We start from the raw sequence: 12,807 nt of genomic DNA on the forward strand, positions 1-12,807 counted from the left end.
AAGGACTCCATGTAAATGCCTCCTGGCGTGGATGAGAGGCGGATTCCATAGGTCTCCATGTAAATGCCTCGTTGAATGGATGGAAGGGGGATTCCATAGGACTCTGTGTACATACCTCCGGGCATAGAGAGGCAGATTCCATGGGACTCCATGTAAGTGCCTCCTGGCATGGATGAGAGGCAGATTCCATAGGACTCCATGTAGATGGCTCCTGGCATGGATGGGAGGCAGATTCCATGGGATTCCACAATGGGAACTTGATTCTATAGGGATTCATGTACATGCCTCCTAGCATGGATGGGAGGTTGATTCCATAGGACTCCACATAAATTCCTCCTCGCACGGATCCGAGTTGGATTTCATAGGGCTCCGCGTAAATGTCTCTTGGCATGGATGGGAGGCGGATTCCATAGGACTCCATGTAAATGCCTCCTGGCACAGGTGGGAGGCAAATTCCAGAGAACTCAATGTAAATGCCTCTTGGCACAGGTGGGAGGCAGATTCCATAGGACTCCACATAAATTCCTCCTGGCATGGATCAGAGGTGGATTCCATAGGGCTCCACATAAATGTCTCTTGGCATGGATGGGAGGCGGATTCCATAGGATTCCATGTAAATACCTCCTGGCATGGCTGGGTGGCGGATTTCATAGAACTCAATGTAAATGCCTCCTGGAATGGATGGGAGGCCGATTCTATAGGACTCAACATAAATGCCTCCTGGAAGGCATGGGAGGCCGATTCTATAGGACTCCATGTAAATGCCTCCTGGCATGGATGGGAGACCGATTCCAAAGGACTCTGAGGCATTTATGAATGAAGTGGAATTCTGGGACCACCATGATTTCAGTGCATTTAGATTACCTCAGAATACAAATAAGCAACATTTCACAGTGGAGCCTTCATGCTCGGAAATGCGTTTGTCAAGTGGCCCCTACGTGCCTTTCAAGGGTCCAGCAAAATGATCTTACTTTCAATCTGTGCTCTCTGAAGGACTCGGGATGCTGGCATTCCTGCTTGCATATGGGCCAGAACAAGGCATGCCTCCTAGAACTGTTATCCTGTTATTACTGTCCAGAATAATATTGCAGGGACTGGCAAACTTGGTGCCAGGTGTGGCGAAGTCAAGAATAAACGGCCGAAAAGTGAATGTATTTGGAGAACAAAAGAGCAGCAAGGACTGCCGTGAATCTGTTAACATCATTCAGGATAAGTTGCAAGCCTGCCCAAAACGTATAGAGCCTATCAGCGTGTGCCTTCCATCTAGCACTACTAATAGTCAATAGCTGACTGACAATGCCTGCCCTGTCGCAGAAACCAAGGGTTTTAAAGCCCCTGCCTTCAACATCAGCAGAAGGGACCGCCATGGATCTGCATCGTCCCCACTTCTACTTGGCATCTCTATATATGTTTCTTTATTTCAGCAAAATGTGCCATAAAACAGACACATAAATGCACTCCAAATTAAAATACACTTTCAACAAAAAATGCCAATATTCGACAATAGTTCATGCTAAAAATAGAAATGCAGAATTGAGATAGAAGTACATAAAACTATTGAAACGTGTCTGGGTCAAAGGTTGTTTAGAATTTCAAATCCTCAAATTCTTAGCAGCATATGGGTATAATGGGAAACACGAAATGATCATAGATAAACTTGATTCGTTTAAAACGTGCTTATTCTCTTCCAAGCTCTCTTTCAAAATGAAATCACATCAAAAGTTCAGCAATAATTATTAGAGAACTTGCATAGTTTAAATCGTTCTCTTTTGAGAAATGCACTGAATCTATGTGTATGTAGAATGTAGCCAGTGCATTGAATCTAGATGAAGGTAGAATGTAGCCAGTGCATTGAATCTAGATGAAGGTAGAATGTAGCCAGTCCATGGATTCTAGGTGAATGCTGAAAGTAGCTAGTGCACTAAGGCATTCATTAGAATATAGCCAACGCATTTAATCCTGTCGCACACCATGCTTATGCATCTCCAGCCGCAAGCATGGCTGCAGTTTCGCATGCATTTGTCTCCATACGCCAGACTAAAGACGAAGCACAACATCCCTGCCATTAGAATGCAGCTTGATCCATGATAGAAAATTCAGTATAGCTGGGCACATAACGAGTCTTGTGCACTTGCGCACTCTCCTGACCACCTCAGCACCCATCCACATGCCTTGTCTTCATGGGTAGTTTACTGGAGCTCGGCCAGCCCACCTAACTCCCTATCTTGGCCAAATGCACACATGCATTCTATTCCTTTTGACAATGTTTCAGAACCTTGGACTTCAGTCGCAAAAGGGTGTTCCCACCACAAGCGCATTGAGGCCATAGTAATGGGATAAATGCGCTATATAAATGACAAACTACTGCTACTACTGCTGGCATGATTTATTAGGTGGTCACTCTCAACTCAGGGAGTTCCTTTTCCACCCCAAGCAAGGTGGCACACACCCAAAGCGCTTATACCGATTCAAATTTAGTGAGGCCTACAACCTATTTTGCACAACCCCAGCAAATACTCTCTGTACCACCAATGAGCTAGGAACCAGGCCGGTGTATAGTAAGCATTTATATTTAAAGTTTGACAAAGTAGCATAGCTACCAAAATATCAGGCACCAAAGCTGCAGCATGCCACATGTTACAGTTTCAAATTACTTGCACCAATTGACTGACTTGTATTTCTAATGAACTTACAGATACTACACACAGAGGCACAATTTAGAGACTATACATCAAACACAGACATAAGATGTATTGTACATTAACAATTATGAAATTTGAACAATCTCCAGTGATTGGTTGGGTTATCACAATGCTCTTCTCTTCCAGCAACACCCTACCCCAGACATCAGTTATATATGACTCCTTAATTTGAAGGCCAGGTACAGGGAGTGGGAATACAGTAGCAAAATACACCGACAACGGAGTCTCCTCTCCTCTGACCCTCTCCTCTGACCCTCTCCTCTCTCTCACTAGTCACACCTGATGATGTCACCAGACAAGTCCGGTCTATGAAGGCCTCATCCAAACAGGTGGACCCCTGCCCCTAAAAAACCATCAAGGACAATATTGGTCCCCCCCAGCCTTGGCTGATCTCTGCAATTTCTCCTTCTCCATTGGTGCTTTCCCAACTGCTCTTAAGAACTCCCTTGTGCTCCCTCTGCTCAAGAAACCCAGTGCTGACCCCTACATTGCGTCAAACTATCGCCCGATCTCCATCACTCCCTTCTTGGGCAAACTCCTGGAGAGGTTGGCTTTCACACAGCTAACCTCCCACATTGAATCTATTGGCTGCCTCCATGACCATGAGTCTGACTTTAGAGCATCCAGAGGCATGGAAACTGCTCTCCTTAACACTCTTGAAGACCTGTTCTCAAATATTGACACCAACACTCCCTCTGTCCGTATTCTCCTTGATCTCTCCTCCGCCTTTGACACGGTTAACCAAAATATCCTGGTCGCACGACTCCTTAACACCCTGGAAATCACAGGTCAGGCTCTGGCGTGGTTAACCTCCTTTCTCTCTGACCACTCATCCCAGGTGGAACTCGGAGCCTTTCTTTTGACTACTGCTATCTCAACCTGTGGCATTCCCCAGGGCTCTAACCTCTCCCCCTTGTTCTTCAACGTCTATATGGCTGCCTTGGCATGTGTTATTGCCACTTTCACCTCTAACTTCCAGTATTACGTGGATGACACGCAACTATCTTTCAGGCTACCCTCAGTCGCCTCCTCCTCCTCACTCATAAATGACTGTCTGTCCGCTATTCATTCATGGTGTGCTGAAAACGACCTCTGCCTCAATGCCAGTAAGAATGACATTGTTTGCAATGGGACCCCTGCTGCCACTTTTCCACTTTCACTCTGGCCGGCCTCCCTTGGCCCTGCACCCACATGCGAGGCAAAAAACCTATGGGTCATCTTTGACTCCATTCTCTCCTTCTCGCACATCTCGGACCTCTCAAAAAAATCCAACTACCAACTACACCACCTCAGAGGTACTCTACCTTTTCTCACTTTCCCCCAGTGGCTCACTGTCTCTAGCGCTATGGTTCTCTCTAGGCTGGACTATTGCGACGGCCTCTTCCTCAACCTCCTTTCTTCAGCGCTGCAACCTCTGCAACTCATCCAGAACAGAACTGCAAGATTTATCCTTGGGCTCAAGCCCTTGGACTGCATCTCTCTGGCACTGAAATCCCTTCACTGGCTCCCCCTGGCTGCAAGGATCAAGTTCAAGAGCCTCTGTATCGTCTACAAGGCTTTCTGGGGCCTGGGACCTACCTACCTGCAACGCTGCCTACCTACTGTACCCTCACGAGCCCTCCGCTCATCTACCTCCAACCTTATGCGAGTGAGCCGGTTCTCTAAGCAGAGATTTGGAGGGAGATCCATATCTTAAGCAGGTGCCTCCCTGTGGAACAGCCTGCCTGCCGCCCTCCATCTTGAGCCTGACCTTCTTAAGTTCTGGAAACTCCTCAAGACCTTCCTCTGTTCCTCCTCCTTCACTCTCCCTCTACCCTGTTGACCTAGCTCCCTGCATCTCTCCCTTTTCTTCCTTACCACTTGCTAGCTGCCCACCTGGTGTACCCAAGAGTCTCACATGTCCAGGGCACCCCTGTCATTCCTCTCTCGCACTTGCCTCAGGGCCCTACACCCACCCAACTTCATGGCACTTAGATAGTACAACGCCCTTTCATCGCCTGCAATTGTAACGCCAGGCATTTCAAAGTGTATATTATAACGAAAACATTAATCAGAATTTTTAGGGGGGTGGGAAAGGGCAGCTAAGGGGTTGGGGGTTAGGGAATAGGGAAAGATGTGGAGGGAGAGGTGTTTAGGGGGTAACACTTTCATTAGAATGTATCTGTTCTAATGCCTGGTTTTGTAATTGCAGGCAATGAAAGAACATGGAACCACTTAGACACAACCCAAGAGAGTGGCTCTCTCTGCACTTACCCCAGCGTTCACTGGCTGGGTGCACTTGGACCTCCCCTCCCTGTCTACCCACTTGCATGATACAAATGCACCATGCCTGAAGATCGTCTGTCTGTTCTCCCTTGTCTTCTCCCTTGTCTTCTCCCCTTAATTGCACTGGTAAAACTGCAGAATTACCGGCAGGCCTGTTTGCTGTGTCCCAACTGTTAAATGTATTATAGGCACTTACTCTGCCTGTGCAGACTATTATCGTCTCAGAAATTCAAGGGCTCTGAGCGACTGTTGTTTTTTCACGTAGTTCCCACCCTCCTTGAGCGCTTTGAAACACTCTGCTGTGTATAGGCGCTATATAAATAAACAATGGTATTACATTACATTACATGGGCAGCCAGTGACCTGGGATTTGATTATTAGATCTAAAACCCCCATCAAAGTTGCCTTAGAGCACAACAGATTTAGGCTAAACCAAATGTTTCAGCTGCAACAAAATAGCTTTGATGACAACATCAAATTGTATCCCTTGCCAACCTAGTTCGATTTTTAAAGGGATGTTTGGGGTTCTTTTGAGTATGGCGAATAGCTTCTTAAATAGCAGGTTTTCGCAAGTGCTCGAACTTTTACTTGTCTGATGACCCGATATTTCGGCACCCTGAAAGGTTGCTGACTTCAGCTGGGCTCCTTACCCCTCCGGCAATTGCGGTAATGCCTTGCCTTCATTTTGGTTGGAGAAATGAAAGATCGCCAGAGTTTGCCGTGTAAAATCTCCTTCACTGTGATATAGATGGAATAGCCTGATGCAAATATTGCTAAAACGCAAACCCGAGAAATTGAGGTATTCAATATCCTCAATGGAAATAGCATTCTTGGTTAGGTCAAGGGTTAGGGGCTTCTGTCGATTACAGACCATGATCTTTGTGTTCTCTGTCTCTATCCCAAGGCCCGTGCGTCTGCAAATCACAGCGAATTCACTGTTTGCATCCTTGATGGAGGCGCAGACACAGCTCCATCCACGAACGTGGGCATCTGCAAGGCAATCTCATTCATAAATAAGAACAACAACAGAGGTGCCAACCCGCACCCCTGTCGAACTCCTTTACTTACCCGAAATGGTCACGTTTGCTCCCCTGTGACCTCATCTTGCATCTGCCGATTGTCTAGACAAAGGGACGTTATGGCCAAAGGCAATTCTGGATGGATAGTCTTGGCTGCTACAGAGGACCATAAAAGTGTCCTGTTTACATGAATGAATAAAGCCAGCTGGCCTGCAAATAGTAAGTATCATGGAGGATTCTTTAATATCGCAGAATTTTGGATCGCTAGTGAAAGTCTAAAAGCTTGTTGTAACAGCACCTTGATGCCAACGGGTTGCTGTGCGCTTTATAAATTAAATAAATACATATCCTGCGTGGGTATGGCTCAGAATATGTGTTTTAAATTGCCCATGCATTTAGTCTTTCTTCCAGGACCTTTCTAAAAGCTTTTCCTACATCACCTAGCAAAGATAAAGGTTGATGGTTGGCCGGATTAATTTGATCTCCTTTTTGGTGAATCGGGGTGATCTTGGCGGGTCTCCATGATTTGGGGGGTTGATGGTTCTAATTATTGTGATAAAAGAGTTTAGTCAAGACTGTTGCTCATAATGTGGGTTATGATTTAAATACATCAGTAGGCTAAACACCTGGTAGCAGTGCTTTGCACATCTTCTGACCAGTGGTCGAGGTGTACAAAAAGAAGTAGTAGAACTATGTTCCCTACTGGCCTGCACCACTCCCCACAGACCCCATCGCCGCCCCCCTCCCACGCACAATAAAAACCCCAAAACACGAGTGCTTGCTCTTAAAGGAAACGTCCTGTGCAGTGCACTGAAAGTGCAAGTTTCAACTTCTTCCTACACTTTTATTTTAAAACGAAACCGTTCCAGAACGGTTTCTTTTTAAAACAAAAGTATAGGAACGGTAAAATGTAATTAAAAGAAGTAGAGGAGCACCGCTCCCGACCGCTCCCGCCCACTTCGACCGCTGCTTCTGATTTTTAAGTGCAAAATCCCTTCCTGGGGGTGAGAATACTCATTTAGATCGACTGTCACTGGTTGAGGAATTACCAGTGCAATACTTAGCTGTACTGAGAGCCGACGTGTTTCAAGTGGCGTCCTGATACAGAATACTTACATAATTTATGTTAGTGGATATAATAATGCAAATGAACTACATTAAATGACTACTGAAATGAGGGAGCCAATTATTTCCAGGGATAAACATAGTGGTAGTGCATGAAGCATTGGCACTGCCATAGCAAATTATTTTCCAGAAAGTCCCATGATGTCTTTCTGGAACTGCCATACGCAGTTCATCTCAACTTGCTGAACACTGTTTAGATGTGCAGTTTTTGTCATCTAGCTTTGCCATTTGCACCACTGCACGTTCCATGCGCACGAGTGCAAGTAACAGGCTTGTTTCCAATGTCAGTTTCCTTTGTTCACCAAACTTAAATAGCACACGTTAGGATATTTTATGGCATGTTGCTGAGGCTCTAAACCTATTGCCTGTCTTGTTGACAAGTACATTCTGCTCTGATCAATTCATCCTGTAATGCTTTCTGTGTTCACTATGGTATACATAGTTTGTGCATTCACAACAGCTCATTTTGATTTCTGCGAGGCAGCATATCAAGCTATGGGTTGTGATTGTGACGGGGGGGAGTGATCAGATATTCTGGATCCCTTCATTAATTTGGTTCGGTGGAGGGGGCCCCATAGAGGTCTGTGCCCCAGGCCCTGAAAGTGCTAAAATGGCCTTGGTTGGTAGGTGGCAGCAGTGAGCAGGAAGGGTTCAGTTAGGTCCCCCTTCATCCCTCCCCCTACATGCTCCTGAATTCTGACCCCCACTCTAGCATGACTCAGGCACGAAGAGAAAGAAGGTGGACGATGTCATTGTGTCCCTCTGGACTCCACATTCAGGCATCCCTGTTATGCTGGGCAGTGCCGCGCGTGCGTCAGAGCACTGTGCACGGTTACAGGGAACACAACTCTTTCCCTTTCCAAAGAATCTATAATGCACAAGTGCACAGTCTGATCGGCAACTTCCTGTGCATTATGAGAGATTATTAAGACGCTTGTTCCAAAATGTAAATAGAGTTTGTTTTGTGTGACCAAGAGGGTCCTGACAACACACAAGTGGTCACAGATATATGCCCCGTGTCTCACCTGGTGAGAATCACTTTTTGCTATCGTGCGTTCTCTGTGCTGGCCACTCCCTTCTGGAACAGTCCCGCTGGGCTCATTAACAGTGGTGTTTGCAGTGGTTTGAGTGTTAATCTGATTTTTGTATGGGGTCACATTTCCTGGTGTATGGTACACGGTGCTTATTGGTGCTCCGCAGACGTGCATGGAATGATCAGGAGTGGTGACAATTCACTGTCTGTCTTGCGCAGTCAGTCGAGTGTCCTCAGGAATCCACAGAGTGCACTTGAGTGGCAGTAAAGCCAGGCAGGTGCTGGCAGTGGAAGGAAGTCCTCTGTGCCCACCACGTGCTGATAATGAGCTGCATGGAAGAAAAGCAGATCCAGAAAAGCTCGGCATCTTCTCTCTCTTCAGATAGGCACCTTAGAAGTTCATGCTGTCCTTTCAGAGATTGCATGTACGTGCTATCAGTGCCTCTATTATTATGTTCGTAATCTTGTACTGAAAGGTTGCAAACACATGTGTCGGCTTATGTGGTATAGACACGGCTAGTTTAGCTCAGTGGCAACGCGCTCGGCATGGAAGCAAGAAGAGGTCGAGCAACACAGGTTCGAATCCTGGGTCTGCGCTAGAAACCTCTTCGGTGATAAATGCGTTATAAAAAAATAATTATAATTATATAGGTTAGCAATGTATAAATACATCATAATCTGACATGGACTCACCCAACCTGATCTCTCTCAATCCAGGCCTTAAGACCCACCTAGGAGGACAGCTCAGATGAGCCACAGCTGAGCAGCGACACAAGTGTCTAGAAGCAAATAAGCTAAGGCGTGACCATGCTACAAATTGAGCTAAATAACACGAAAGTAAAATTGCTCATTGAGTTAACACAATGGTGCAGCACTGTGTGAGCAGTCTACGGGTCGGGAGTGATTCAGAACTCATCCCAGCCCTTCATCTTTATATTCAAGTGGGCGTCAGCTTTTGTTTTTTCCAGCCCTTAGAAAACCGGCGAATACGGTACCTTCAAAATATTGTTGATTTCTCCCCCTGCGTGTAGTTAGTGACATCCAAATTCGCAACCTTTTCTTGTAGACTCCTCCCTGAGCTTAAGTCGACCGGTAGCATTGCGTCAGCTTCCATTTGGTGAATCGGAAAAACAGCTGTTTTCTGGTGTGATGATTGTGTCGTGCATTGAAATATATTTAGGAAGGGATTGTAAATCAATTTGCAGGGCGAAATGTTAATGCCCAAAACATATACATACATGAAAACCTATACATATACAGTCACGCTTTGGTTGGAGTTCTACGGCAATTATGTATTCTATGAAGGTTTGTATGTTTACCAGACACTATAGAACAAACGATGTACGGACTAGCAAGACATGCCATCTTCGGCTAGTACCTATTTTAACGATGCCTTGGCAATTGATAGGAAGTTAATATCAAACAATAAGCATGGAGTGAAATGAAAATGCGCATGGAGTGAAACGAAAGGGCATAATCAAAGCAGGAACAGACGAGCCGTTAGAATGATATACTTAAAGCCGAGAAGCACGCCAAGAGGAGTCGGGGAATATGCAAACTGTGTTTAACTGTGCCTTCTTTTATGGCATCATAGCACCCTCTAGTGGTCGAATGGCTACAATTAAATGAAATTGCAAATGATCGAGTAGTAAAACATAGGTGTGCTAAATGTTTGATGGCAGCCACTGCCAGTTCAATTTTGCTTAAATATCTACACGCAGGACAAACGTAATCTATGGAGTTTACATTGTGTGCCCTTCTGATGAAACAGCTCAGCGAGTAAGTAGATTGTTGCAGAGGTCCGTCGGTAAACAGGACACATGTTCGAATCCTGGCCGGGCGACTGCGCCTTTCACGCATTTCTGGTTGCTGCTCCGAGTACTGTTGCATTTAGAAATAACAGCACACATAATTGCAGTGCTTGGAATCGTGGGGAACTTGTGGTGAAGCGCTAACATAATAACGTTATACTATTATTCCAGGTTATCATGGATAAGACATGTTCACATGGTCATTGCTTACGCCATTTCACCGTGTTTGAAAACATGACGCTCTGTCTCTTTCAGGTATGATACTGAAGGGCATTTGACGAATGCAACGTTTCCGACCGGCGAAGTCAGCAGTTTTTACAGCGACATGGAGAGGTCAGCGCGTGTGGAAATGGACACATCAACCCGCGAGAATCTTGTCACCACTACGAACGTCTCTGCCACAAGTACAATCTACACCTTAAGACAAGGTAAACTGCCTCGTGCGGCTGCTTTCATCACAGAGAGGGCGTGAAATAGGTCTTTGCAATATTAATATCAATGGATAGCGTGAAAGATAAGTGACAAAGATGTTTATCATATTTGTAATATGAGATTGGTTTTATATTTTATGTTTTCATGCTATTATGTTTTAAATTGTTTTTTTAGACTTGTATTGAAAAGCTGATTATTTCAGCTAAATCAGTAATAAAAATAAAAAAAATAAGTCTTTTCTGCTATATCGCCCTTGCCCCTTCCTATCTACACAGTGGGTGCTCTGAAGCTTAGCTGCGCGCATCGCCATCTAACTCACGACTACATACATTGCCAACATAGAGCACATTGCTATTCATAGTCATCAGGCCTACTTCTCAGCTGATCTTTTCTCCTGCAGTGAGTCCAGATATTCTAGTTGAGGGTCCATGATATTCAGGTTATAACGGCAAAAGCCCCTTTGAAAAACACTCTGTGAATCAGACCCTTAGTCTTCCAAGATTGTGCTATAGCCTTTTAAAATACTTGCGAGAAGAAGTAATTTTAATGATTCGTCAGAGTGCCCTGAGGAAGACAGACTTCAACAGAAACACTGCCCTTCACCTGCTTTGGCTTCATCTTCTTGACTTGCAGTGGGCCACATGACCTAATTAGCATTTCGTTTTGGTTGGTTGATGGCCCCCATGTGATTTCTTCCCCTGACCATTCATGTCATGGCCCGAACCAGGGTGGCGTATGCCCACTCTTATGTTTGGACATTTCTTCAGTGTCTCACTGCTTTTTTTTCATCCTGCCCACTGTATACACTCTCTTGGACTATGCTTTTTTTTCCTACTTGTTGTTTTTTTCTGTGTGATAACCGTATCTAGTCATGTTCGTCCCTCCCAGTGTCAAGACTCCACACATGTTCCATCCTGCCGAGTGCCAAGAAGCTCCTTCCCGTCAACAGAAGTGTGCTCTTTATGAAAACAAAACCAAATCAGCTTAAAATCTGTACTTGAACCTTTGAAATGTGACGCTGAAAGCTAGGCCAATTGTGCAAATACCTGGGGTGGGGTGGAAAGGCGGCCACTGGGGTGACACTTTGACTGCGCAGCACCCCTTGGTGCCTTACAGTCTCCACCAGTGGTTCCAGAGCCCCATAGCTGCATCACCCATGGAATACTTCCTGCCCGTAGCCAGTTGGGGTATAACCCGCAAACATCTCTGGTCAAAGCCACACCCTGAGGCACTGGCTAGACTGGCAGCATCTGGAGAAATGTGTTTGGCAGCACAATTCACAGACCCCCTTTGCGAGTTGTTGAAGAAAGCAGACCTAGTCTCTTCAAGGCAACTCCCTACACATCTTAAAGATGCCAGCACAGATGTGCACTCCCTTCCCAATTAAGCTCACACTCTCCTATTAAAGATATATTTGCAGGCTGGTCCGCCGGCACCAAAGCTGAATTTAGCAGCCTATGCAAATATTTATGTAATCTGAGGCTGCATTTAAGCAAGCAGGCAGGTAGAACCTCACTGCTGTGCGCCAGCATGAAACTCCATTTTGTGAACATGCAAATATGTAATTCAAAATGGAGTCTCGCTTACTCTACCAGGCCAGTGTGGAGAATGTAAGGCCTACTCTTCTTAAAAGAGTGTATTTGTGCTCTTTCTTCACATGAACTAACTTACAATGATATGTCAACCTACTTACTTTTTTACCCTAATTTCATACAACTGAATTTTTCTTCCACACAGTCCAGGCCCAGACCTAACCCAGGCGCACCCATTGAGGTCTGTGAAGGATCCTTATGCCACTCCTGCAGCTGTGCAAGGGCATCCACTGGTGTGTGTATTGTCTGGTGGTGCTTCTTTGCTCCTGCAACTTCCCCTCACGTTCCATGTCTCTGTGCAGATTTAGGATCACACCACTGAAGCGATTGTTGTGAATGCACGCTGTGCTCCCTAAAGTGTTCCAGAGATGTGCACTCCTGGCCTTTTTACTGCTGATGCTATTGATGTGACCTTATTGTCATGGGCAGCAGCAAACGCCTCCGCTTACGGAAAGGGAAGTGTAATGAGTGAGTGACAACAAAATCATTCTGATTAAAACAACGCATGGCAACAATAGATTTTTACTGTGGTGAGCGCCTTGGGGAGGAACACAGGACATGCACACGCTGTAACTTCTATCACGGAACTTAGTCACAAGCACACATGCACAAACGCAACATTTGTCATGAACACACAAACACTACACTACAACACACCTCCCTCCCTTACTGTGCTCTAAACAAAACTGCTGACATGAACAGGGCCATCTTAAGCAATTTTGGGGCCCTGGGCACGGACATCTTTGGAGCCCACCTACACCAAACCAAAGGAATTAAGTGATCAAGAATATCTGCCAGTGGCCCCTCCCTGTCCCTAATTTTGAAAGG

At 45.6% G+C, this 12,807-nt stretch overlaps 1 protein-coding gene across 4 annotated transcripts in view; it reads left to right on the forward strand.

The window, feature by feature from the left end:
- Positions 1-12,807, forward strand: part of TENM1 (teneurin transmembrane protein 1) — a 2,006,416-nt gene that overhangs the window by 1,852,426 nt on the left and 141,183 nt on the right. For all 4 annotated transcript variants that reach the window (XM_069612654.1, XM_069612656.1, XM_069612655.1 and 1 more), the window contains one exon: positions 10,211-10,383. In XM_069612654.1, the coding sequence (XP_069468755.1) occupies positions 10,211-10,383 (173 nt within the window). The remainder of the gene's footprint in view (positions 1-10,210; positions 10,384-12,807) is intronic.

This window comes from Ambystoma mexicanum, chromosome 5p (assembly GCF_040938575.1).
Source record: "Ambystoma mexicanum isolate Mex_15411 chromosome 5p, UKY_AmexF1_1, whole genome shotgun sequence".
Taxonomy (NCBI): Eukaryota; Metazoa; Chordata; class Amphibia; order Caudata; family Ambystomatidae; genus Ambystoma; species Ambystoma mexicanum.